The 25,338-nt window shown below is 38.3% G+C and overlaps 1 protein-coding gene across 2 annotated transcripts; it reads left to right on the top strand.

Annotated features, from left to right (window-relative positions):
• rnf20 (ring finger protein 20, E3 ubiquitin protein ligase) lies at nucleotides 1-25,176 on the top strand. Of its 2 annotated transcripts, none has more exons than XM_059516393.1 (22): nucleotides 1-155; nucleotides 6,389-6,561; nucleotides 6,795-6,863; nucleotides 8,084-8,182; nucleotides 8,274-8,421; nucleotides 14,151-14,336; nucleotides 14,418-14,533; nucleotides 14,632-14,778; nucleotides 15,018-15,092; nucleotides 15,391-15,510; nucleotides 18,067-18,246; nucleotides 18,385-18,520; nucleotides 18,619-18,740; nucleotides 18,816-18,972; nucleotides 21,098-21,374; nucleotides 21,457-21,574; nucleotides 21,700-21,849; nucleotides 21,930-22,142; nucleotides 23,371-23,496; nucleotides 23,614-23,754; nucleotides 24,310-24,414; nucleotides 24,503-25,176. In XM_059516393.1, the coding sequence occupies exons 2-22, from the start codon at nucleotides 6,400-6,402 to the stop codon at nucleotides 24,677-24,679; spliced, it is 3,024 nt and encodes a 1,007-aa protein (XP_059372376.1). In that variant the 5' UTR covers nucleotides 1-155; nucleotides 6,389-6,399; the 3' UTR covers nucleotides 24,680-25,176. The 2 variants fall into 2 exon arrangements, with proteins under 2 accessions (XP_059372376.1, XP_059372375.1); XM_059516392.1 differs by having other exon boundaries at nucleotides 18,598-18,740.
• The last annotated feature ends 162 nt before the right edge of the window (nucleotides 25,177-25,338 follow it).

The raw sequence follows: 25,338 nt of genomic DNA, 5'->3' as shown, positions 1-25,338 counted from the left end.
TGACCCTCCGCCGCGTGGCGGCGCTGCAGTTCTGAGGACAGCGTCAGCAGCACAAGAGAAGCAGCGCAGTGTTTCCGGTGAGGGCTCGGCCGCTGGATGAAGCGCAACAGCTACATCCTCAAAACCATTTCTCACTCAGTAGAAATCAAAATTAGGTAAGAAATTAACACAAGTGCAAAACCTGCTTCGTAAGAGCGTTATTAAGCAATCCACATCGAGTTTTAGCGCTGAGAGGCGTAAGATCTCCGTGTTTTCGTAGATCGCTGTCGCGGCTCGACGCGGTTTAACTACAAATCATATTTTCTTACATTTGCGTAACTGACATGTTATTAATGACGGCTACATGTGTTAATGTGTCCCTTTAACAATAAAATACCATTCTGTTTTCTGAAGTAGTATGTAAACCATTCAGTACCATGGTATTTATTAAGGCAGGCTTCCATGATGTTACCATCAGATATGATCAATTAAATCAGTTTAGGTTTAGTGTAATGTTTCGAAATATTTTAATACTACTACTAATAAAAATGTTGTTATATTACTACTATAGTTGATGATAATTAAAACATAAACAACGAAACTATACTAGAACTAAGGACTGAAATCTGAAATATTAGTATAACTTGGTGGTTTAAAATATTGTTCGTTTTGTTATGCGATTACAATAATTATGATTTCATCCATTGCGTTTGTAATGCAACATGAATAAAACAGTAAAACAGCAACAGTAATAACGGCAACAACTATTATTACTATTATTTTACTAGCCAGTGTATTGTATCTTCAAGAAATGGCTAAAACACATCTCTTCCATTTTTAATTAAAGGGTTATTTCGCCCCAAAATGAACATTGTGTCATTAATTACTCACCCTCATTTCGTTCCAAACCTGTAAGACCTTCGTTCATCTTCAGAACACAAATTAAGATATTTCTGATTAAATCCGTGAGCTCTCTGACCCTCCCATAGACAGCAGCACAAATGAAATGTTTCTGGGTCCAGAAACGTAGCAAGGACATCAATAAAACAGACCATGTGACATCAGTGGATCATCTTCAGTATTGCAAAGCTACGAGAATACTTTTTGTGCGCAAAGAAAATAGTGCTGAATGATTAATTGCATTTGCCATAATATCGCGATATGAAAAACATAATTTTTCAACCACAGAGGCTGATTCCACTTGGTCATGAGACACGAGAGTAAAGAAAAGCGTTCGACTTGAAGATCGATCGCTGTAGACATCAAAGTACGGCAAGAGAAAGCACAATTAGCAACCCTGGCACGCTACGCTCGGAAATGTTTGAAAGCGTGTATAATATGAACGTACAGTCCTGTAGGGATGTTGCGGTGACTGATTTTTTCCACCGGTTAATCGACGTGTAAAAAAAACCCGGTAATCCCGGTGTCACCGGGGTTGCGTGTCGGGGATTTCGGGTGGCCGAAAATGCGGTCGTGCAGACGTGCACACGTCTCAATTTACTTTCACTTTAATTAGCGGCAATTCAGTAGCATTTGTTTGAATTAATCATGGGTTAATTTATTTTATTCTTAATAAAAATACACAAAACAATAAGACACTCGCTTGTATTACACACATCTTTATTGCAAAATGAATAATAACTTAACACACCATGCAAAAACTAAACAAAAGCACTTATGAAACACCTTTAAAGTGCATTTATTAACAATTCGTTAAATAAAGTGCCTGCCTTTTTCAGCAAAAAAAAAAAAAAAAACACCGCACAACCATCGAATATGAAACGAACGAACATCAAAAACTTCGTTAAATAAGGTAGCCTACCCGAATAATCACTGTACACTTAAGTGCAAAAAAAACGAATATAAAAATTAAACTCACGTTAAGCTGTTAAAAAAAAGAGGTAGGCCTATTAACTGCATACACCGTCCAAAAAGTTATAAATAGGCTAAATGAGAAACAATAAACGAAAAACCTTCATTTTAAATTGCAACAGTTCGCTTTGAAACCAGATCTTCCGCCATCCTTTGCCAGTTAGCTCGCCTCACTCTCCTCAAATGATAAATAAAATCGGACAACTGCTGCTTTACTGCGGCGCTCGTTCCGCTTACGCTAAATTACGAAGGCACGTAGTCACTAACTGAATTAAGTGTTTTATCGCTATAGGCTAAAACTTCAACACGATGGGGACAGTGCCGGTGGTCAAGTGCTATGACCGGTAGGTGGGTTAAACACAGTGTATCACCGGTAACACCGACTATCGCAACAAGCCTACAGTCCTGGCCAAAAGTTTTGAGAATTACATAAATATTAGTTTTCAAAAAGTTTGCTGCTAAACTGCTTTTAGATCTTAGTTTCAGTTGTTTCTGTGATGTACTGAAATATAATTACAAGCACTTCATACGTTTCAAAGTCTTTTATCGACAATTACATGACATTTATGCAAAGAGTCAGTATTCGCAGTGTTGGCCCTTCTTTTTCAGGACCTCTGCAATTCGACAGGGCATGCTCTCAATCAACTTCTGGGCCAAATCCTGACTGATAGCAACCCATTCTTTCATAATCACTTCTCTGAGTTTGTCAGAATTAGTGGGTTTTTGTTTGTCCACCCGCCTCTTGAGGATTGACCACAAGTTCTCAATGGGATTAAGATCTGGGGAGTTTCCAGGCCATGGACCCAAAATTTCAACATTCTGTTCCCCGAGCCACTTAGTTATCACTTTTGCCTTATGGCACGGTGCTCCATCATGCTGGAAAATGCATTGTTCTTCACCAAACTATTGTTGGATTGTTGGAAGAAGTTGCTGTTGGAGGGTGTTTTGGTAACATTCTTTATTCATGGCTGTGTTTTTGGGGAAAATTGTGAGTGAGCCCACTCCCTTGGATGAGAAGCAACCCCACACATGAATGGTGTCAGGATGCTTTACTGTTGGCATGACACAGGATTGATGGTAGCGCTCACCTTTTCTTCTCCGGACAAGCCTTTTTCCAGTTGCCCCAAACAATCGGAAAGGGGCTTCATTGGAGAATATGACTTTGCCCCAGTCCTCAGCAGTCCATTCACTATACTTTCTGCAGAAGATCAATCTGTCCCTGATGTTTTTCTTGGAGAGAAGTGGCTTCTTTGCTGCCATTCTTGACAACAGGCCATCTTCCAAAAGTCTTGGCCTCACTGTGCGTGCAGATGCGCTCACACCTGCCTGCTGCCATTCCTGAGCAAGTTCTGCACTGGTGGCACTCCGATCCCGCAGCTGAATCCTCTTTAGGAGACCATCCTGGCGCTTGCTGGACTTTCTTGGACGCCCTTGAAGCCTTCTTTACAAGAATTGAACCTCTTTCCTTGAAGTTCTTGATGATCCTATAAATTGTTTCTTTGCAGGTCACCATGGTTAACAATGGAAGAACAATGATTTCAAGCATCACCCTCCTTTTAACATGTCAAGTCTGCCATTCTAACCCAATCAGCCTGACATAATGATCTCCAGCCTTGTGCTCGTCAACATTCTCACCTGAGTTAACAAGACGATTACTGAAATGATCTCAGCAGGTCCTTTAATGACAGCAATGAAATGCAGTGGAAAGGTTTTTTTGGGATTAAGTTAATTTTCATGGCAAAGAAAGACAAAGATAAGATATGCAATTCATCTTGATTACTCTTCATAACATTCTGGAGTATATGCAAATTGCTATTATAAAAACTTAAGCAGCAACTTTTCCAATTTCCAATATTTATGTAATTCTCAAAACTTTTGGCCACGACTGTATTTTAAAACGGCACATTAAAATTACTCAAGCAGTTACAGTGTTGCATTTCATTATTAAAGACTTCGACCTTAAAATATTACATATAGTAAGGTAAGGCCTAAAAAAAAATTGTTTGGTTCCGGTTTCCGACCGACCCTGTCAATTTATGTGCGACCCAAATTTATTTTATGAGACTGGGGAAGAACGGTCTTTCACACATCGTTAATTAAATTACAGTTTCCTTTAAATGCTGTTTTACACTTAAGTAATCCGTTAAAAACCATTAAGTATTGCATCAAAACCCTTTAACTGTCAATTACTAAAGTGAGCTATAACTTCAGGTTTGGAAATCGTAACATTAAGAGAAACACGGGGGGAGTCAACAATATATCGCGGAACAGAGAGGGCACTGACAACATGCTGACAGACAGGACATTAACATTACCAGCTTACTTTTAATATGAAACAAAGTCTCATTTGGTTATTTCACCTTTCAAATGTGGTCATTTTTTAAAGAAATGTAAACAATAAATACCGTTTTGTGGCTCTTGAATGTGTCGAACAGATCGCTGTAAGTTAGATCATCAGTTAAAACTAACTGATCGTCTCTTGCTTCTAGTTAATTTATAGCATCAAAATCAAATAAACCACATAAATGAACATAACAAAGAATGTTGTTTGACTACAAAAAGATGTCTGTACACTCCGTTTTTCAAGTTCAAATCCTCCATGTTAATCTACTATGAGATCGCCTGTCAAACTCCCGCGAAGGCTTTTTGTGTGTGTGTGTGTGTTTTGCGTGTCTATGGCAACAACAGACTTTAAACGGGAATACAGAATCACTGTCGTAAAAGTACAGGTACACACATTTAAAATCAGCGCGTGTGTGTGTGTGTGTGTGTGTAAAACTGCCACTGGAGAGAAAAAAAATAAAAAAAAAAATAAAAATCCCTACCGACCAATGACCTCAACTGACAACCAACCGGAACCAAACTTTTTTTTTTTTTAGGCCTAATATATATTCTTATTTATTTATTTAAAGTCTGCGTCTGTTTAAAGTTAACAGACAGTGTTAAAAAAATGCAGTCCACATGTTAACACATATATTACAGTGACTTTGAATGACCTAAAGTAGTGTGGTTAAGCAACAGATTTGTTTTTATATTTCTTTAATCTACTTCAGTTTGTGTGATTTGTATATATTAATGTTGCAAATAAGTCAATATACTACTGTAATTGTAGTTGTTTAATTCATGCATCACCTAATTTCATTGTAACAAAGGCCAGGCCTACAGAAAATAACATTTCTGTTTAATCTTTCTAAAATTGTGTTGGTCATAAACTATACAATGATTTATAGCTTGTGTTTGTTGACTAATACAGAACATAAAGAGCTTTAAAAAATAATTGCTTACTAAATCGCAATATTTGTTTAAAAAAAATCGCAATTAGATTATTTTCAAAAATCGTTCAGCCCTAAAAGAAAACAAAAATAGCTTAATTTATTTAACAGTTCTTCTTCCCCGAGTTACGTCTTCCACCGTTTTGGAGAGTATCCAAGAACGTGATCATCGTTATTTACGTTCGAGGGGGAAAGCGCACGCATGAACGTAATCTTGGGGTAAAGTATTGCGTATGCATTGTGATACTCTGCAAAAATGGTGGAAGACAGTAACTCGGGGAAGAAGAACTGTTGAATTAAGTTATTATTTTTGTTTTCTTTGCGTATTCTCATAGTTTCGTAATATTGAAAATGAGCCACTGATGTCACATGGTCTGTTTTATTGATGTCCTTGCTACGTTTGCTCCGTGGACCTGGAAACATTTCAGTTGTGCTGCTGTCTATGGGAGGGTCAGAGAGCTCACGGATTTCATCAAAAATACCTTAATTAGTGTTTTGAAGATGAACGAAGGTCTTACAGTTTTAGAACAACATGAGGGAGAGTAATTAATGACACAATGTTCATTTTGGGGTGAACTAACCCTTTACCCATCTAACTCTAGCACGCTCTATTCTAATTCTATTTTGTCTATTTGTTTTCTTTAAATAAAAAAACACTTTACCGTTTAAGACTAGCACTCTATTTTTAAAAAAAAAATGTTTTTTTGTTTTTCTGCTTGTTTTCTTTGAAAAATCCTCTAACACTAGCTATCTCTGTTCTTTTGCGATTCTATCTATTAGTTTTCTTTTTATTTACTATATAATTAACAAAATAGTTTTCTAACTTCTTGTTTTCTTTAAAAAACACCTTTTCTGTGTTCTGTGTTCCTATTCTATCTATTTTACTTTTTATTTATTTTATAATTCACACAAAAAATAGCTACGTGTGCAGCTAACTGAGACTTGTGTTAGCAAGTGTTGATTTTCATTGCTTCTGTTGTCCTCATTTGTAAGTCGCTTTGGATAAAAGCTTCTGCTAAATGACTAAATGTAAACTTAGACCTGTTTTAAAGCATAACTGAAGGATGTGAACATTTGTACTGATATTTTGATTCTCTCAGTCATCAGGGAGTTTCTCTGCTCTATATCTGTGTAAAGTTGATTTATTGTAACACAGTTCAGTAAAAATGCAGATGCCTGGCATCTTATAATCCTTCAGTGCCTCTGTGGTGATTTCTGAGTGTGTGTTGACCGTGATGGTGTCTGTCTCTCGCCCTGCTCCACAGTGAGGAGCGTGATGTCAGGTCAGAAGCGCCCCAGTGACGCCGTCAGCTCTGCTCCCCTCGGCGCTCCTCCAGAAAAGAAGAAGGGCGGTGAGGATGGAGAGGGGATGAGCACTGCGTCTGGAGGAAGCACCGCTGTCGAAACAGTCATCAAACTGGGAGGAGGGTCCAACCAGGTCAGATGCCTTCTGGGATCTTCATGCTTGATTTGAGCTGTCTGGTTTTTTGTGTTGCCCCAGTGTTTTTTTTGTCCCAAGCCTGTCTGTGTCAATCGTTTGACTCCCTCTGTTATATGAGTGTGTGGCATTATGGAAGAGTTTATTCTAAATCTTTTCATTTATGAATTGTGGATCTTAAAACTGATTTCTTATCATTTGGTTCCCATTGACACTGTATTTCGTTCTTGCAGGAAGAGCAAGATATTAAAGCTCTGCAGGTCAAAAACAAGAAGTTGGGAGTGGCCCTTGACCAAAGACAGGTAGATACAGACCTTTATATTTATATGTACAGTATTTATAGTGTTACAAAAGATTGCTATTTTAAATAAATGCTTATGGAATGTCTATCAATCACAGAATCCTAAAATTACTGGGGGGTTTTTCTTCATTGATAATAAAAAGAAATCTTTCTTTAGCATCAGATCAGCATATAAGAATGATTTCTGAAGGATCACGTGACACTGAAGACTGGAGTAATGATGCTGAAAATTCAGCTTTGCATCACAGGAATAAACTTTTATTTTAAAATATAATAGTATTTTTGTGTATTAGTGTCAGTGTTTGGAATAATGCCGTTTAAAAGAACGGCGTTAGGTAACGACATTATTTTTTCAGTAACGGGGTAATCTAATTAAATACTTTTCCCGTCATTACAACGTCGTTAACATTACTGGACGTTAAATGCGGTGCGCTACTATGCATTGATTGAATAATCCGTTGTAAGCAACTCTAATTTAATAAAGCATCTCACAATGACACACGCATCTACAAAGCTAGTGGCCAAAAACACTTTTCTTACGAAGACAATTCTTGAAGTGCAGGATAAAACTCTTGCTGTCTGTTGATGTGCAATAAATCTCGAAAGTTATGTACGAACACTTGTCTGTTCTACTCATTTCAACTGACTTGTTAAAACTGCTAAAAAAATACAAATTCTTTGACATATAGCTTTTTTTTTTTTAAACAGTAACGCAAATAGTTACTTTCCCTGGTAACGAGTTACTTTTATTATAGAGTAATTCAGTTACTAACTCAGTTACTTTTTGGAACAAGTAGTGAGTAACTATAACTAATAACTTTTTTAAAGTAACGTTCCCAACAGTGATTAGTGTAATATTTTTAATATTAGTGTTCCTGTAGCTCAAGTGGTAGAGCATTGACTAGCAAGCGTAAGTTTGGGGGTTCGATTCCCCGGGAACACATGATAGGTAACATTTGATAGACTGAATGCACTGTAAGTCGCTTTGAATAAAAGCGTCTGCTAAATGCATAAATTTAATTAATTAAATTAATATTTAACAGGTTTACTGTATTTTTGATAAAATGAGTATAAGAGCCTTTTTTTCAAAAACTTGATCAACCCCAAACTTTTGAATGGACTATATTAAACTATTATTGTAAAACATTGAGTTTTCCACTGAAAATGGTGCAGAAACAGCGACTCAGTCACATAAATCCATGTATGCTTGTGTTGCTGTAGGTGATTGAGGATGAACTGAGAGAGAGAGTTGAGAGGTTGGAGACTCGTCAGGCGACAGATGATGCCAGTTTGCTGATTCTCAACAGATACTGGAACCAGGTAATATTTACAGTCTGTATAATCTGGAGTTATATCTCTCTCAAATACAGCCATTTTTAATCTTGATTTCTATTCCTCCTTTCTCTCCCAGTTCGATGAAAATGTGCGGTTAATTGTGCGTCGCTACGACCAATCCGGGAGCGAGCCTGTGGAAAGCCAACCTCCTGAAGGACGGAGCGTAACACCTGGAACACCGGAGCCGGATGGAGACTCAAACCAGGAGAGAGCAAAAGACAGAGGTACCAGAAACTGTTGTAGATGGAAATCAACTGCTTACTATTTTGGTTGGAAAAAATTTGCCTAATGTCTTAATCTGTATCTGAGTCTTGGCTTGGGGCCTCAGAAGAGACAGCTGTCCATTTAAATAACATTAAAGGTAAAAAAAACTACCTTAATACAGTGTCTTCTAAGGATGTAACCATTCGGTAAACTCACGATTCGATTCACTTTTTTTTTTTCTTTTTTACAAAATGAGATTTAAGACAAGTTATAAATTAAATGTGTCCTTTTATTATTGCTTGGACAAAATGCTGCACATTTCTTTGTGAAATTGAAATATAACACTATAATAAAATAATTGCATATTATTTCTTTTTGGTTGGTTTTGATTGGTTATATTGTTGACTAATTGACAAAATGACAAAAATGGAATGTAATGTAAATAACAAAACAAATCTAAACTGAAATTTTAAGACAAGCCCCAAATCAAATAAATAACACAAATAAAATAAATCTCTTCATATAAATAAAATAAGGCTTTGTCTGTGCTCTTTCAATTTAAAATGAGGCAACCACTACATTTTAATCATGATCCAAACAAAGATGCTGCACACATGCAACATAACCAGTTTTTAATCTAAATTAGATTTAATTGGAAGCAAAAAGAGAATGGTCTGAAAAAAACCAGATATTTTATGCAATATTCCAATATTGTGCATAAGATAAATTCGCAACTTTGGATGGACACAGTGAAATTTAAAGTGTTTAAGTTGTAATGTGTAACAGATTAATATAAAAGTACTTAAGTCGCAGACTATTTTGGTCTTTATTATTATTATCAGTTATGCATTATGGATATAATTATTATAACTTAACTACATAAGCAAAACAAGTATCAGTCGACCTCTAATTTGCATGTATTGATAAATTAGTGCGTAACGCAGTTAAAAATGTAAATAATAAATTAAACATGTCTTGAGTATTTCAAGCTGTTTTGGATTTGAATGTGTGTCCCAGCTTATTGAATTAAGTCTAAGTGTCTGAGAGGAAAAATATATTTAGAACGACCTCTATTAGATATTCTTTTTAATGAATTCAGCATTTTTCTAAGGCCAGATCTATTTTTGTGTGTGCATATCTATATATATATATATATATATATATATATATACAGTGTTGGGAAGGTTACTTTGGAAATGTAATAGGTTACAGATTACAAGTTACCCTGTTTAAAATGTAATAGTAGTGTAACTTTTTCAATTACTTTATTAAAGTAATGTAACTAATTACTTTTGAGTACTTTTTGATTACTTTTCTAAATTTGTGAAATTTAAAGAATAATAAATAAAAGCATATACATCAACTTAAATACAGTTATCTAATAAGCATGTGACGTATTCTGTGTACTAAACTCCTGAAACATTGGTCTTTTTTTGAAACTGCTGTATTTGTATATGATGATAGTTTTCTCAAAATAAGTAAATTGCACATGAAGTGACACAAAGCAGTTCTAGAAATTATGTTTATGTGCTCGTGTACTGCTATATTGAGATGGCAGAGGTTGAAAACACTGCGAGCTTCAGTAGGCCTATATATGTGTAGAATGAAATCATGTCTTTGCCATTAATTTACAGGAGGGGCGGACTGGGAAAAAATTCAGACTGGAAAATTCAAACTCATACAAACAAATTCATGGACAAAACTATTTTTTGTATGGACCTGACATAAAAAAGGTTTAAATCTTTAATTTGGGGACATGCAAAATAATTAAAAGTTCTCTCCTGAACTGTACCTTCACTTCCATTTTTCTCTTCAGTCTCTTTATTTTGCTCTGTTATCCATCCCTCTCATGACTTTAATACTCAAGATTGAACAAAACTATACTTTACAATACAATACTCTACAATACTACAATATCTTTATAGAAAAATCCTAATACTGTACACGAGTCATGTTTTTCCCTTACAAAAATTACCATACTTTTATTAGCCTATATAAAAGTTAAATAACCTTGTTTTTTTTTTTTTTGCAAATGGATTTGTATTTATTTTTAAATTAATACATTTGTAAAATAATTTTAAATTTTTGGTGATCACAGTTAAACAATAGTAACCATTTTCTCTGGATTTATAGTTAAATATTAAAATGTTAATTTTCGTAAGGGTTGTGTTGTTGTCTGTCGTAGCTCCCCCTAAACCTATAAAAAAAATCGGATTTGTTTTTCAGATAAATTCCTACTGTAACATTACAACAGATAATAATGATGTCCTTTATATAGTATTTTGAGTGATGACTGATGAGCAACGTGCTGCTGCTTGATTAAATAAATAAAAAAACAAAGACAAAAAAGCATCTTTACAGATGAAACTGACCTGAAACCCTGAACAGTAGTTCTGCTTCTCTGCTCCAGCAATTCACTCTATTCTCTCTCTCTCTCTCTCTCTCTCTCTCTCTCTCTCTCTCTCTCTCTCTCTCTCTCTCGCATTGATTACTCTGAGTCTGATCCAAACCGTTTGGCGGAGGCGCGGAGAGCGCGCGAGTCATGACTAACACTTCATGATTTATTAGAGATTTAATTATCAAATGGCGGATTCGCAAATGATCGGTTTAGTACATTCGACAGGCAATTACACAATAATGATATTAAATAGTGGGGCAAAATCGGCTGCCAGGCCACTGTGAATTGTCCCGGTTCTCCCGGTGTCCAGTCCGCGCCTGATTTCCACAGACACGCAGAATGTGCAAGTCATATATTGCATTTTTGGGGCTTTATATTCACAGACACTAGTCGATGTCATGTTTTGATTCAAGTGTACTGACCTACTTTTGATTTAGTCATCCAAAATGTGGCATATTCCGTCCGCGTTAGGCATTCCGTTTTTATGACTGGATTCTACGAACCAGACTGTGTTTCCGCATCCCGGAAATTATTAGGGCGGTACGTCTCAGAATAGTCAGTGCAATTTGGGAAAGAAATCAGTTAAATCTGTATGTGGATGTGTGTAAATATTCAAATGTAATCCCCTTTGTAATCGTAAAAAAATTCATAAGTAACTGTAATTTAATTACTCATTTTTTCTTAGTAACTGTAACTAATTACAGTTACTATAATTTTGTAATTAAATTACGTAACGCCGTTACATGTAACTAGTTACTCCCCAACACTGTGTATATATATATATATATATATATATATATATATTAGGGGTGTAACGATACGCGTATTCGTATTGAACCGTTCGTTGGACTAATTAATTATATTTGGAAAATAAAAAAAATTGTAAAATATAATGATATGCGTTCAACAAGGTAGCCCAATAACCCAAACGATGTAACAGGCAACGCCCCTGACACCCCCGAAGAAGAAAAAAACACCAACTTATATGTTTATGTTAGGCTACTCAGTCAGGCGCTCGCTCACTCAGCAATAAAGGCTGAAGGCGCGTTGCAAAATGGCCAATGCGTTTAACAGGGAATCCAAAGTGCACCCAAACACCAGACCTGTTGGTTATTGGAGGATCTTCTATTTCTGGTCTGTTAAACGCATAAGCCATTTTGCAACGAGCCTTCAGCGCGTACTGAGTGAGCGAGCGCCTTACTCTGTAGTTCAGTGATCCTCACTATTTTTTTCACAAGAGCCACATTGGCAGAGCAAAATCAAAAGGCGAGCCACTTTTACGACAACATGCTAAGTCACCTTTGCAAATGTGCATTTCTACATATAAATTGGACATCCCACAAAAAAGAAATAACACGGCCAATACATTTTCGTTTAAGAACAGATTTACTTTAATAGTGGGATGAGCGAAAGCTGGCATGCATGTCAAACAAAATGCCCCCAAAAGAAAAAAAAATCTCTATGTTTTCAGTGCTGATGCATTCATGTAACATTTAAGGGCACCTAAAAGCTGTCACAACGAACTTAATTTTAAAATTAATGATTATGAATATGTAAAATATATCAGAAGACATTTAATTTTTTTTTTTTATGTCTGTCGGCTAGAAAGATGCTGACTTGTGATCTTCGCAGTAGTGAACGCGCCTGAGAGAAATGCACATTTCATACGGGAGGGAGAGCAGTCTGTTTTCTTTCGTTTTGAATTGTTTTGTTTAAAAGTAGACATTTCAAGCTTTATATATAGCCTATTTGTCGGGTCTGTGAGGCAAGTAGGCTATACGCTGAGTTTCGGTTCATTCATGAGACAAACTCCAGGTTCACACCGGCTCCTTCGTATCGTGGTTATCTATTTTCTATTTACTTCTTATTAAATCCAGACAATTGGTTGATGAAACCTTGATTAAAATTAAGATACAATTAATACAAAATGAAATCAAATTTAAAGACAGGCTTTGTGCTTTCTGTTTGAGGTCTCAGTGAAAGTTTTAAAGCAGTCTTAGTGCCGCTGTCAGAGCGCTCACGTCCGTAACGGTGAACTGTCCCATCCATAAGATTTTTTTATTTTTTATTATTATTTTATACATTTCTAAATAAATGCGACTTATAGTCCAGTGCGAGGCTAGGCCTATATGTTTTTTCTTCTTCATGGCGCATTTTTTGACTGATGCGCCTTATAGGCTACTCCGGAGCGACTTATATTGATAGGCTACACCTGTATTAATTCTCATTTTACTTTTTGAACTCCATTATTGAGCCGAGTTTTGCTTGAAAATAGTCTACTGTTGATGACTGTGCAAGACTAATGGATTCAGGGTCAGGCTTGAATGAGCATGCTTCACTCGTGGTGTGAGCAGAGCGAAATTGGAGCGGGAAATGCGACGCTCCGTCCACCGTCCTTTTGAAATTGCCGCTCTGCGCTCTGTCCAAGATCCGCACGCTCGCGCTCCCCGCTCGCTCCCGCCTCACATGCTCTGAAGGCAAGTGGCAGTGTGATACTGTAAGCTACTATGCGAGCCGCCAGTTATAGCTTGACGAGCTGCATGCGGCTCGCGAGCCGCGCAATGAGTAACTGTGCTGTAGTGGAAAACGTAGGTTTTAAGAACATGCTTCATGTAATTGAGCCTCGTTACAATATTCCTTCACGAGCTCATTTCAGACAGACCGTAATTCCTGCTTTGTTCCAAAAAACATAAGCCCTATAGAGAACCAATTGAGTAAAAACACACTCAATATAAAGAGTTATAGAGTTACATATAAAAAGTTACATCTTTGTATTTGTTCATAACTAATATAACATTTTCATTTTTTTTTATAAGGAGCTGTTTTTGTTTTATACAGTATGCTGCTAAGAAAACACCATAGAAGATGGGTAAAGAATAGCTCCATCATTGTTCAATGTAAAAAAAAAAAAACATACTTTGTTAGTTTTAATAAATAAAACATTTTTATAAAAATCAAGGAAATTTATCTAATTTTTTCTTTTTGCTGTATCTAAAACGTACCGAACCGAACCGTGACACCAGTGTATTGTATCGAACCGAACCGTGAATTTTGTGAACCGTTACACCCCTAATATATATATATAGATACACACACACAAAACATAATAAAAATAGAAGTAAAACTAGCAGCAGCAGAAGAAGCAGAAGTAGAAATATAAACTATGTAGATATAGAAGTATAGACTATGTACATCTGTATGTGCAAGTGTTCAATATTAACTAATGTGCAAAATAGTAGTACAGAAACATGTTGATTGAATGCAACTATATGATGATAATAGCAGCAGCAGAAGTAGCATTAACAATGTGCAAATTGAGACACTTGCTAATAATAGTGATGTTTGATACAGGTCAACAGGGGGAGGCAGCGAGCTCTTTTCTGGCCATGTTGGCCAGCAGCAGCAGCGAGGAGATTGACGCAGAGCTGCAGGAGCGACTGGAGTCCAGCTGCAAACAGGCCAGGCGTGTGGTCGAAATCTACGAGAACCTGAAGAACACAGTAGACCAACTAAAGAAAGATGTGGAGTCTGGAACAGGCGAGACAAACCGTCCATCAAGTAAACGTAAAAAACTATCACGGGTCACGTCTAATATGCATATTCTGTTGATTCCTTCAGATGGCAGTCTCTGGGATGTCGCTGTCCGCCTCAACACGCTCCTGACCAGCGAGAATGAACGTCTGCGCCAGCTGACCGACAGCCTCCAGCAGAAGCACAGTCACATGACCAGCGAGGTTGGTGCTTGATTTGTGGACATGTTTATCTGGTAAGCGTGTCACCTCATTGAGTGCTCACTGTGTGTGTGTGTGTGTGTGTGTGTGTGTGTGTGTAGTCTCGTCCGCTGGGCCGTGCGGCGAATCGTGCTGATAACAGGATCAGTGAGCTGCAGGTTCTGGTCGAGGAGCTGCAGTGGGACATGGAGAAGATCAGACGGAGAGAGAATCGGCTCAACGCACACCTTGTAGAGGTGCTGGAAAGGGTGAGTGGGTCTTGCTGATTAAGACAACTGTTATGGATGATACAGACTTTAAGCAGTAATTTAATGTCAGTTAGCAGTAATCTAGGTTCCTGCAAATAATAGCAAAGGACAATGGCTTTTTGAAAAAGCCACTGCCATATATCAAGATGCTCTTATTTGGAATAGTAAACCCAAGATAGAGTATTTTTATTGTTTTACAATGTGTCATAGCTGATATTGTGCTCTTCCATCATAACCAGGTGAACAGTAAAGGTTATAAGGTGTATGGCGAGGCAAGCAGCGTATGTGGAACCATCACGATTAACAAAAGAAAGGTAAACGACCAGTCATGTGCACGTTCAATGTGAATGAATCTCACTGTAAACTTGAAGCAGGCAGCTGTTTGCACACTGTAGTATCCTTCAGTTGAGTATTGAGGCTCGTTTAATCTTCAAGCAGACGCGTCATATAATTTTTAATATATGTTTTCGGCTCTAGTAAATGTACACTATCATTCAAAAGCTGTAATGTAAGTTGGTAATTTATTGTTCTGTTTGTCACATAAGGGTATCTGTGCAGTGTCTTAACACTGATGCATAATGTAACATGAAATCCTCTCTGGTCTCTTGTTAGTTTGAGGAGATGAACAGTGAGCTGGAGCAGAACAGGGAGCTGGCGGAGAATCGGCTCAGTGAGCTGCAGAAGCTCCAGCAGGACCTGCAGACGGTGTACCAGGAGAACAATAACATGAAGGTAAAGCCTTCATACACATTACCTTGTCAGATCCATCTTATGTGTTTATTGTGAGTATTGGATCTTCCTCATGCAAAACCAGATTAAACCAGATGTTCAGAGGCAGTCAACTGTTCAGCTCTTCAGAGGGGAAAATGACAAACCCCACACTTTCGATCTTGTCCTTTATCAGCTAACGTTTGAAGACACAGATACTCTGGAACAGAGCAAAACACTTCTTTAGTTTCAGTGGAAGTTTCTGCAGCTTCCTGTAACGAAAAACAATTGTAGAATAGTAAGAACAAAAGATTATTCAAAATAAACATGAAATTGTTTAATGAAATTAAATTAAATTGTGTGGTAGCGGTTAGGGATGTGCACGGATAGTCGAACATTTGAATATTCGTTCTGCTCTAATTATTCGATAAATAAAAATGATATTCGAATTTCGCAAAAAAAAAAAGTTCACAATAAAACCTAATTTGGTCACTTTCTGTGATTCTCCACAGCATATTTGAAGGTGTATGCAAGCAAAAAATAATTAATGAATGATTAAGGGGCCATTCACATATCGCGCCTAATAAGGCGTGGAAAAGGCTATGCGCTCCGCTTTCTCCTTCTTTCCAAAGCACTCGGGCAGAAGCACTCCTGAGGCTAAGCAACAATGACGCGCTCTCTCCATGAAGACGTGGAAATTTCAGCAAAGGATAAATGGATTTGCAGCACAAAAAAAAATAGCTTTCAGTAGCTCTGCTACTAAATTTATTTCAAAATGGAAATCCATATACAGCTATGATCAGCTGTTCCTTCATCTTGGCTGAGCTTTCAACGTTGTTACGGGAAAGGATGAAGCTGAATGTTTAGTTCTTGTCACATGACCTGCGGTGCGCTTGTGGCATTTTGAAAGTTGAGATGTTTTTAACTCGATGCGGTGCGGATGCGCCTGGAAAAAACGGGACCGCGTCGCACCTCGTGCGCATCGCGACCTCGTCACTTCCATTATGAGCGCGCATACCGCGCGCCTACACTGAAATTAACGAACTTGAGCGCGCAAAAGACGATATGTGAGCGATATGTGAACGGCCCCTAAGAACTGCGGTCTTCTACAGTGACGTTACTTCAAATATGTCGTGGAGAATCATAGAAAGTGACTAAATTCAAGAACATTGTTGCAGCATCTCTCAAGCAACGAATAAACACCGCTAACTTGAAGAATGCAGTGAAAACTCCTCTTCTAGCGTCTGCCCTAGACCCTCGGCACAAACATCTCAGGTTTCTCGAAGAAAACATGAGAGAAGTAAGAAAAAAAAAGAACATTTTCCTTGATGCGAGTGGAGCGGATGCAGTCGCCACGATGAAGAGGATGCAATGTCCACTCGTCGGAAAAGGCTGAGCCAGTTCTCCAGCGATGATTACAGAGAGTCCAGCCGAGACGAGTGGGAACAGTTCTTGCTTCATCCACCAGATGAGGATCCCATTCAGTGGTGAAACGAAAACACGAAGCGCTTCACAAAACGTATTCGCTTAGCACACCGTTATTTGTGAGTCCAGACAACGTCTGTGCCGTCAGAGCGCGTTTTCTCCGCGGCTGGCCTTATTGTTAACAGACTAAGGAGCCGACTTTCCCCCGATCATGTTTACATGCCCGTATTTCTTAACAAGAACATGTTAAACAATAGAAAAAAAGCAAAAAAGATTTGCTGACAGTTTAAAAGTTATGTGTAAGCTACATTCTGTACAATAGCCTAATTGCTGCAGGCTGCTTTACGTTTTTTCTTTGTTCACTTTTTTTTTTTTTTGCTTTTAATCTGTACTTTTGTTTTGTTTGCACGCATTGTTAAAGGTTTTCAGCTACAAAACACGATGTGTAATGTTCAAGCTTATTGTGTGTAAGCTTGTTCAAAATGATGAAAACAAATGTTGCTGAAAAATAATGTCTGACTCATTAAACTTAATTTAAATAAACGAATATTGGAATATTCGTTTTTTGTGAGCTCAAATATTCGAATGTGATATTTGTGGAAAACGCCCGTCCCTAGTAGCGGTAATATAATAATGAAAAATATCTCAGGTTGCTCAGACCATAATATTAATGCCACCAAGTCAAATAAACTGCACAAGAGTTGATGTTTGGGGTCAGTAAGATTATTTATTTAGAAAGCTTTATTTGAAAGGATGCTTAAAATTTATACTTTCTATTCATCAATGAATCCTGAAATTAAAAAAATAATAATGGTTTCCACAAAGATATTATGTAGCACAGCTGTTTTCAACACTGATAATAAGAAATGTTTCTTCTAATCAGTGTGTTTGAATGATTTCTGAAGATCATGTCTGGAGTAATGATGCTGAAAGTAAAGCTTTGCATCACAGGAATAAATTGAATTTTAAAAATGTATTCAGATAGAAAACAATTATTTAAAAATACTAACACTATTCACATACATGTAGCTGTAAGAGATTTCTTGGTGAGCGAAATCACACTGACCCCAAACGTCTTTAGGGTAGAGCACTTTCTAATGTTGTTGGAGTCATTCATGTTCACTGATAAGCCGTGTGTTGTTCTCTCTCCGTCAGGTGGAGCTGTTGTCCAGGGCCGAGGAGGTGGCCAAAGAGAGCGCAGAGTATCGCTGTCTGCAGTCTCAGTTCTCTGTGCTCTATAATGAGTCACTAGTGTTGAAATCTCAGCTGGACGAGACCAAAGCTCGACTCAACACCACCAGGACGGCCCGCCTGCGCCAGCTGGACCACATGGAGGTACATGGAGTGATAATGTGTGTAAACAGTGAATTCAGTGATGCTAGACGAGGCAGGCTCGTATACAGAGGTTGGCTGGCTGTCACAATTTGAGGATGTTATTGTCATGAGATGATAACTTATGTGTGTTTGTTTCAGAATGACGAGGTGTCCTTGCAGCGCAAGGTCCGTACTGAAGTGATTCAGCTGGAAGACACGCTGGCACAGGTGCGCAAGGAGTACGAGATGCTCAGGATCGAATTTGAGCAGACATTAGCTGCGAATGAACAAGCAGGTAAATTTCCTCTGGTCTCTTCGTAATGATTTTGTTCTCTTTTTGCTCAGATCAGCTTTTTGATTGACCGTGTGTAGTCCTCTTTGCTTCTTTCTCAGGCCCAATAAACCGGGAGATGAGACATCTGATCAGCACCCTGCAGACTCATAACCAGCAGCTGAAGGGAGAGGTGGTGAAATATAAACTCAGACTGAGAGAGGCGCAGCAAGAGCTCAACCAGGTTACAGCACAAACTTATTGACTCTAATATGTTTCAAATATAAGTAGTTGCTGAGGTTTCTATCCTCTCTTTTAGCTGCGTGCTGCCAAAGGTAATGCTGCTGTCCAATCACAGTCCAGCACAGAGATGGATGTGAAGGAGGAGACCGCTTCCCCACACACTCCTGGCCCGACGGCTGACGTTACTGTGAAGACTGAGCCAGAGAGCGGCTCCGCCACACCCAGCACCACCGGTACACACTCTCTTTACATTAGGTTTACATTAGGTGCAAATAGGCCGCCTTTGGGGTGGTCAACACAACAAACCACAGTCATGTGACGACAGCTCCAGTGGTGTAGATGGTAAAACACGTGCTGTAGGCATTTTTGACACGATTGACTCGAGCTCAAATCCGCCTTTTGCAGAACATTTGTTTTTTCTCCCTTTTCAAATCTCAGATCACATCGGAAAGGCATTTATTTTCAATGAAAATGATGGAAATGATCAAAAAGATGGTAGTGTTAGAGTAGGTGTAGGGGGGGGATGTATTGTAATTTACACTCAGTACGTTATTATTGCATACTATTTTTCAATGTGCTACAATTACCGTTTCAACAACGGACCGTTTCGGTACAGGGCTTTCGGTATGGTGCACGTGTGTACCGAATGACGGAATGCAATATTTTGTGTGCGGAACATAAGTACATTTTCGTGTTTCCAAACGAACATATTAAGTGGCGGAAGTCTCCGCGTTCAGCGCAAATCCCGCCCTGCAGCTGATTCTAAGGCCGGCGACACACTGGCTGCATGGCGCAAGCGTCTCAGCTGCGTGGCGTGTCCATTTTTAATTCAGCTCCCATGTTAACAGGTTAGAGTTTGCAGACTGCCTGCGTGAGACGCGCATCTCAGCCGCGCGGAAAACGCGTGCATGCTAGAAATAGAACCGACGCCTATTTTTCACGCGACACGCAAGCGTGTTGGAAGTGTTTCCAGGCAAAATAGAATAGGAAAATATGTTTATATGTCATTTTGTACACAAATACATATTAATTCATGACACATTGATGTTTGAAAGTCTATAGGTTGACATAAATTCCGATATAAATGTAATTTAAAAAATAAATTTATCTATTTTCAAATATTGCACCTGTCAAACATAGTCTATTTTGCCGTCAATACTGTTGACGGTGTCCTTTATCAGTAGGCTTTATATTTATGCTCAACATGAAGTAAAGATATTGTTGTCATGAAGACAAGAGCCTGGTCTGTCGGCGGTCTCCCTCTATGTCATCTACAGTAGCAGCAGCGCGCCAGCGCCGCGTCAGGCACGATTCTGGTGAAGCAGGCCTACAAGCTGGGATTGGTAATGCTGCACTGTAATCATAGTTATTTGTTTATATTTTTCATTATATTTTATTATATGATATTGGTTTGAGACTGAGAGTATTTTATTTAGTGGAGAACTTTGCAGCAGTATTTTATTTCTTATTCTTTTTTTATTTTAAATATATTTTATTAAAAAGTATTTAAAAAAAAAAAAAGTGTATAGTAATAAACAACCTGCAGTTTAGTGTTTGCATTTCTTTCCCTTACTGTACCGAAAATGAACCGAACAGTGACTTTAAAACAGAGGTACGTACCGAACCGTGATTTTTGCGTACCGTTACACCCCTAGCTACAATACAGATGAGTGCCACTATTTGCATCAAGTAGTGTAAATAGCAGAAAATCCTGCTGTTTTAACAGTGTAAATAAAATCCATCGCTTTCCACTGATCCATTAATTTTTCTTTTGTTAATGAAAGTGATATGAGTGGATATTCGTAAAAGGTAAATCCCAAATCGTTCAACCACCAAAAAATACAGTTTGATCTAAAAAAACAAACAAAAAAAAGTATTGAGACATTTTTCTAAAAAAAAAAAAAAAAGATTTATTTTCTGTGCAAATGTTCTTCCTAACAAAATTGCTCTAATCCATTCTCAAGACATCTTTAGAAAATGACTTCTGTATTTTCATATCTGTACAAATATCCTCCAGTATGTTTAAAAAAAAAAAAAACAAGCAATGTCTGTTTATGTCTGTTCACTTGCGACACAAACATCCACAAGCAAATAAAAGGCGCTTCCCAAATCTGGTCACTCTAGTGAGACGTTATCTCTTTATTCCTGGGACATCTGTGCCATCAGAGAGGGTGTTTTCTGCTGCGGGCTGTCCACAGGCTGCGCTCCAGACTAACCCCACATCATTACATGTTACAGTTCTTAAATAAAAATTAAAAAAATTATCGCGGCTGAAAAAATTATCGAGCTCATTTTTTTTTTATTGTGCGATTAATTGATTTATCGACAGGCCTATTTACATAATTGTTTCCTCTTCAGGTGTAACCGTAAAGACTGAACCAGGTACAGACACTGAGACCGTAGTGAAAGAGGAGGAACGAGAGAAAGAGAAGGAAAAGGAGAAAGAGAAGGAGCAGAGAGAAAGAGAGCGCGTGACTCGTGGGAGCACTGGAGGCGTAGCAGTGAAAGAAGAGCGGGAGAAAGCCAGCACCAGCAGCAGCCAATCAGAAGACCTAGCAGCTGAACGCTGCGCTGTGATTGGAGGACCCAAACGCAAGGAGATGGAGCAGCTCAAAATAGTGCGAGTGGATCTAAAGTAAGTCATTCTGCTTGATATATTGATTATAATGGTGAAAATGGCTGTGGGAAGTGCTAATCATGATGTGATTATGATACAGGAAAGCCCAAGAGTCCCAGCGGGAGATGAAGCTGTTGTTGGATATGTACCGCTCCGCACCAAAAGAACAGAGAGATAAAGTACAACTGATGGCTGCGGAGAAGAAGGCAAAGTCAGAGGTACACTGTACACTGTTGGAAGCACATTGTTTAAGAATATCAGAAGAAATGATCAACAGATGAATCATATATCGAAGTAGTTCAGCCGTAACCTGTTTATTCTCATATTGTGTGTGTTTGTGCAGGCCGAGGAGCTCCGTCAGCGACTGCGAGAGCTGGAGGAGAGGGAGAGGAGGGAAGGAAAGAAGATGGCCGACGAAGAGGCCCTCAGAAAGATCCGCTCGGTGGAGGAGCAGATCGATATACTCAATAAGAAACTCTCTCTGGCTAAACAGGTAGAGCTGTGATTTACAGAGTAATGAATGACAAACACTCTGCTGGAAAATTCTCTATCGTCACATTCTCTCTCTCTCAGGAGGAAGACGCTTTGCTGAGTGAGATGGATGTTACTGGCCAGGCGTTTGAGGACATGCAGGAGCAGAACATCCGTCTGATGCAGCAGCTCCGAGAGAAAGATGACGCCAACTTCAAACTCATGAGCGAACGCATCAAATCCAACCAGATCCACAAGCTCCTCAAGGAAGAGAAAGAGGAGCTGGCTGACCAGTTGCTCACACTCAAAACACAGGTGGGCTGTGAGGTGGCTGCATCTTTGAGTCAACTGTTTGGAGGACAGTGATTTGATTTTATGATCTTCAGATTGATCGGTTGTTTTGGGAAGTTGCATAGGTGTTTTTTTTTACATGAAATGCATGCATCAGTTTTATATGGACATTTGTTTAGGGAATATACATTTCTCAAAGATATTTAATTTAATGTAAATGACCGCCCATCAGGACTCTATGCTTGCTTTTGTTTTTAGGAGCACAGTAAAAAATTTCAGCTAAATAATAATTACAAATAATGATTAAAAATTAGCCTTTTCATCACGGGGTGATATTTGACTCCTTAAAGTGATGCACAGGGAATTTAGTTTTTACCTTTGTAATGCCGTTTTTCTTACTTTATTCATCTTTTATGTCAAATTAAAAATATATATATTTATACGATATTTAAAATGTCTAATTAAAAAAAGAAAATAACAAGTAGAATACAAGTATAATAAGTATTTTTTAAAAATCATTTGTACTGAAGTTGGCACAGAAGAACACAAAAGTGACTTTCTATGTGCATTTTCAGACGTTTAATGAGGCTCAGGGGTTGCATGAGTGCAGTTAAACTTATAAATTCATGTTGAGGTTGATGTTTTAAATATAAAATTTGGAATAATGAAATATTAACCGATTTAAATAACAGAAAAGATACTTTAAAAATGTAACAAAATGCCAGTAGGTAGTGGCAAGTCACTGATTTTATCACTGAATCATTCATTCTGTTGATTTGTTCAAACGGGTGATTCATTCAAGAACAAATCAATTGAATCAGTGAGTCCGAAGAGATTCATTTAAAAACACCACTGTTTGAACGGAGATGCGCAGCGGCTTAGCTGTGACTTTGTTTGCAACTATTTCCGTTGATTAAATAGAGCAAAATCAGGCAATAATGTTACAGTCAGACAATATAAGTCACTTAATATCGACTTCTTATTTAATTAACTGTTGTTTTAAATCTATCACATTTGCAAACTCCCTTAATCATTAAAAGCTTTCACTCGCCGTAGTTCACCGCGATCTCTGTAATCAACAAAGCTCTCTACACTGCACGGTGAATCTCTGTCTGCACTTTGTTATAATGAGAGGATATGTCTTTTTGCTGCATGACTTTACAGGTCTGAATCCTCCACATATGCTTTGGTTCCTGTTCTCCACGTTTGCCACTGAACAGTACATGAGATGTGATGCTTCTCTTGCTCTTAGGTGGATGCGCAGCTGCAGGTGGTTCGGAAGCTGGAGGAGAAAGAGCGCCTCCTGCAGGGCACCATCAACGCTGCGGAGAGGGAGCTGGGGCTCCGCACACAAGCTTTAGAGATGAACAAACGCAAGGTACAACCACATACCAGTTGCAGATGAACTCTCATATATGCAGTTTGTGTACGTGCAACGTCATAAATACTATCTGGGGGGAAAGTATCAATTAAAAAGCTCTTAACTCTGTTTTAGGCGCAGGAGTCAGTGCTGCTCTCGGAGGAGGTGCGCACTCAGCTGGAGGGGGTGCAGCAGAGGTTGAGTTCGGTCAGAGAAGAGGTGATTGAGAACAGCATTTCTCGAGAAAAGGAGTCTTTCAATGCCCGACGTGCACAGGTGCGTACAGCTTTACATGTCATGTGTAACAGGCCAGCATACTTGACCTAATATAACATCATCTGATGATACTAGGTTCAAAGATATCTGATATCTGCAAATATGTGACCCTGTCGCTGGGTTATATTTGTAGCCATAGCCAAAAATACAAAACTATCCATTTTTCTTTTATGCTAAAATCATTAGTATATTAAGTAAAGATCATGTTCCATGAAGATATTTAGTAAATTTCCTATTGTAAATATATTAAAACGTAATTTTTGATTAGTAATATCAAAATATCTTGGCCAAATATTGTCCGATCTTAATAAACCATGCATCAATGGAAAGCTTTCAGATGATGTATTAATCTCAATTTCGAAAAATTGACCTTTTTGGCGGTCCAGGGTCCCATATCGGATTTGATTCAGTAAATATGAAGGCAGTGTTTAATGATGTTGAGCTTCAAACTGTTGGTCATCTGTCGATAGAAAGTGATGTATTTTGTGATTTATTGAGTAAAAATGGCTATTCTGTGCAATTTTCGTATAAACTGATGTTTCTTTGACCTCATAGGAGGACATATCCAAACTTCGCAGGAAGATCGAGAAGGCCAAGAAGCCTGCGGAGAACATCCGAAATGGAGATGAGATCCTGAATGAAGAAATAAATGACTACAAGGTCATTTGCGTTGTCCAGTTGAATAGAGGGACAGAAAGAGCTTTGTGTTCATGTCTTTGAAGGATCTTTGTATTTTTCTGTTTCACAGGCCCGGCTGACGTGTCCATGCTGCAATTCACGCGTAAAGGACGCCGTTTTGACGAAGTGCTTCCACGTTTTCTGTTTTGAGTGCGTGAAGACGCGCTACGACACCCGTCAGAGGAAGTGCCCAAAGTGCAATGCTGCATTTGGTGCCAACGATTTCCATCGCATCTACATCGGATGAGGTCCATGATTCATCTGCATCTGTTTGGTCCAGTTGCTCAACACTGTTCAGAGGCTGGCGTTTGTCTTGTAACGTTGGGTGAACATCAACAGTTTAACATTCCACTTGTTTTTCATTCAAAATGTTCTAGCGTCGGTTTAGCAGAACTTACCTGATCACATTCCACAGGTTTGTCCTAGCCAACATTTCTCACAACAAATGCTGCTTCTTGCTTCCAGGAGTGTCCTGAATGTTCGCTTTTAAGTTAAAACTGCCTCGACCAGATCTCCCATTCCACCTCAACTTTGCATTTACAACCAAGAGCCAGTGTGAACCCATCCACATAAGAGAGACCTGTCATTGAAAACAAACTGCCTAGTCGACTGGGCAATAGTTCATTTGCGTTCAGTTTGCTGATCAGCTGGTGTTGTGATTTTTGTACCGTCTTCTTTTTTTGACTGCCTGTAGTGATGGTTGTGCAACTGCTTTATTGAAATCCATTAAAATATTGAAATGTATTGACATTGTTTCTTCATGCTTTATTTAAGTCGTCACTAATGTGATTTAGCTGATGCTTAAACAGTTTTTATAGTATATTGAGTACCGTATGAGTACAGTAATCAAATGACACTGTTAAAGATAATTATCTAGTAATTAATTACTTTTAAGAGTAACTTACC

Source organism: Carassius carassius, chromosome 29, assembly GCF_963082965.1.
Source record: "Carassius carassius chromosome 29, fCarCar2.1, whole genome shotgun sequence".
NCBI classification, from domain to species: domain Eukaryota; kingdom Metazoa; phylum Chordata; class Actinopteri; order Cypriniformes; family Cyprinidae; genus Carassius; species Carassius carassius.
Note: the sequence above shows the minus strand (reverse complement) of the source record. Positions and strands in the feature narration are given on the sequence as shown.

Excerpts from the sequence above, each read along its gene's own strand:
- rnf20 (XM_059516392.1), top strand. The coding sequence starts at position 6,400 with ATGTCAGGTCAGAAGCGCCCCAGTGACGCCGTCAGCTCTGCTCCCCTC. Across the intron at positions 23,497-23,613 it reads TAGAGATGAACAAACGCAAG|GCGCAGGAGTCAGTGCTGCT; the intron begins GTACAACCACAT and ends ACTCTGTTTTAG. Across the intron at positions 24,415-24,502 it reads AAGAAATAAATGACTACAAG|GCCCGGCTGACGTGTCCATG; the intron begins GTCATTTGCGTT and ends TCTGTTTCACAG.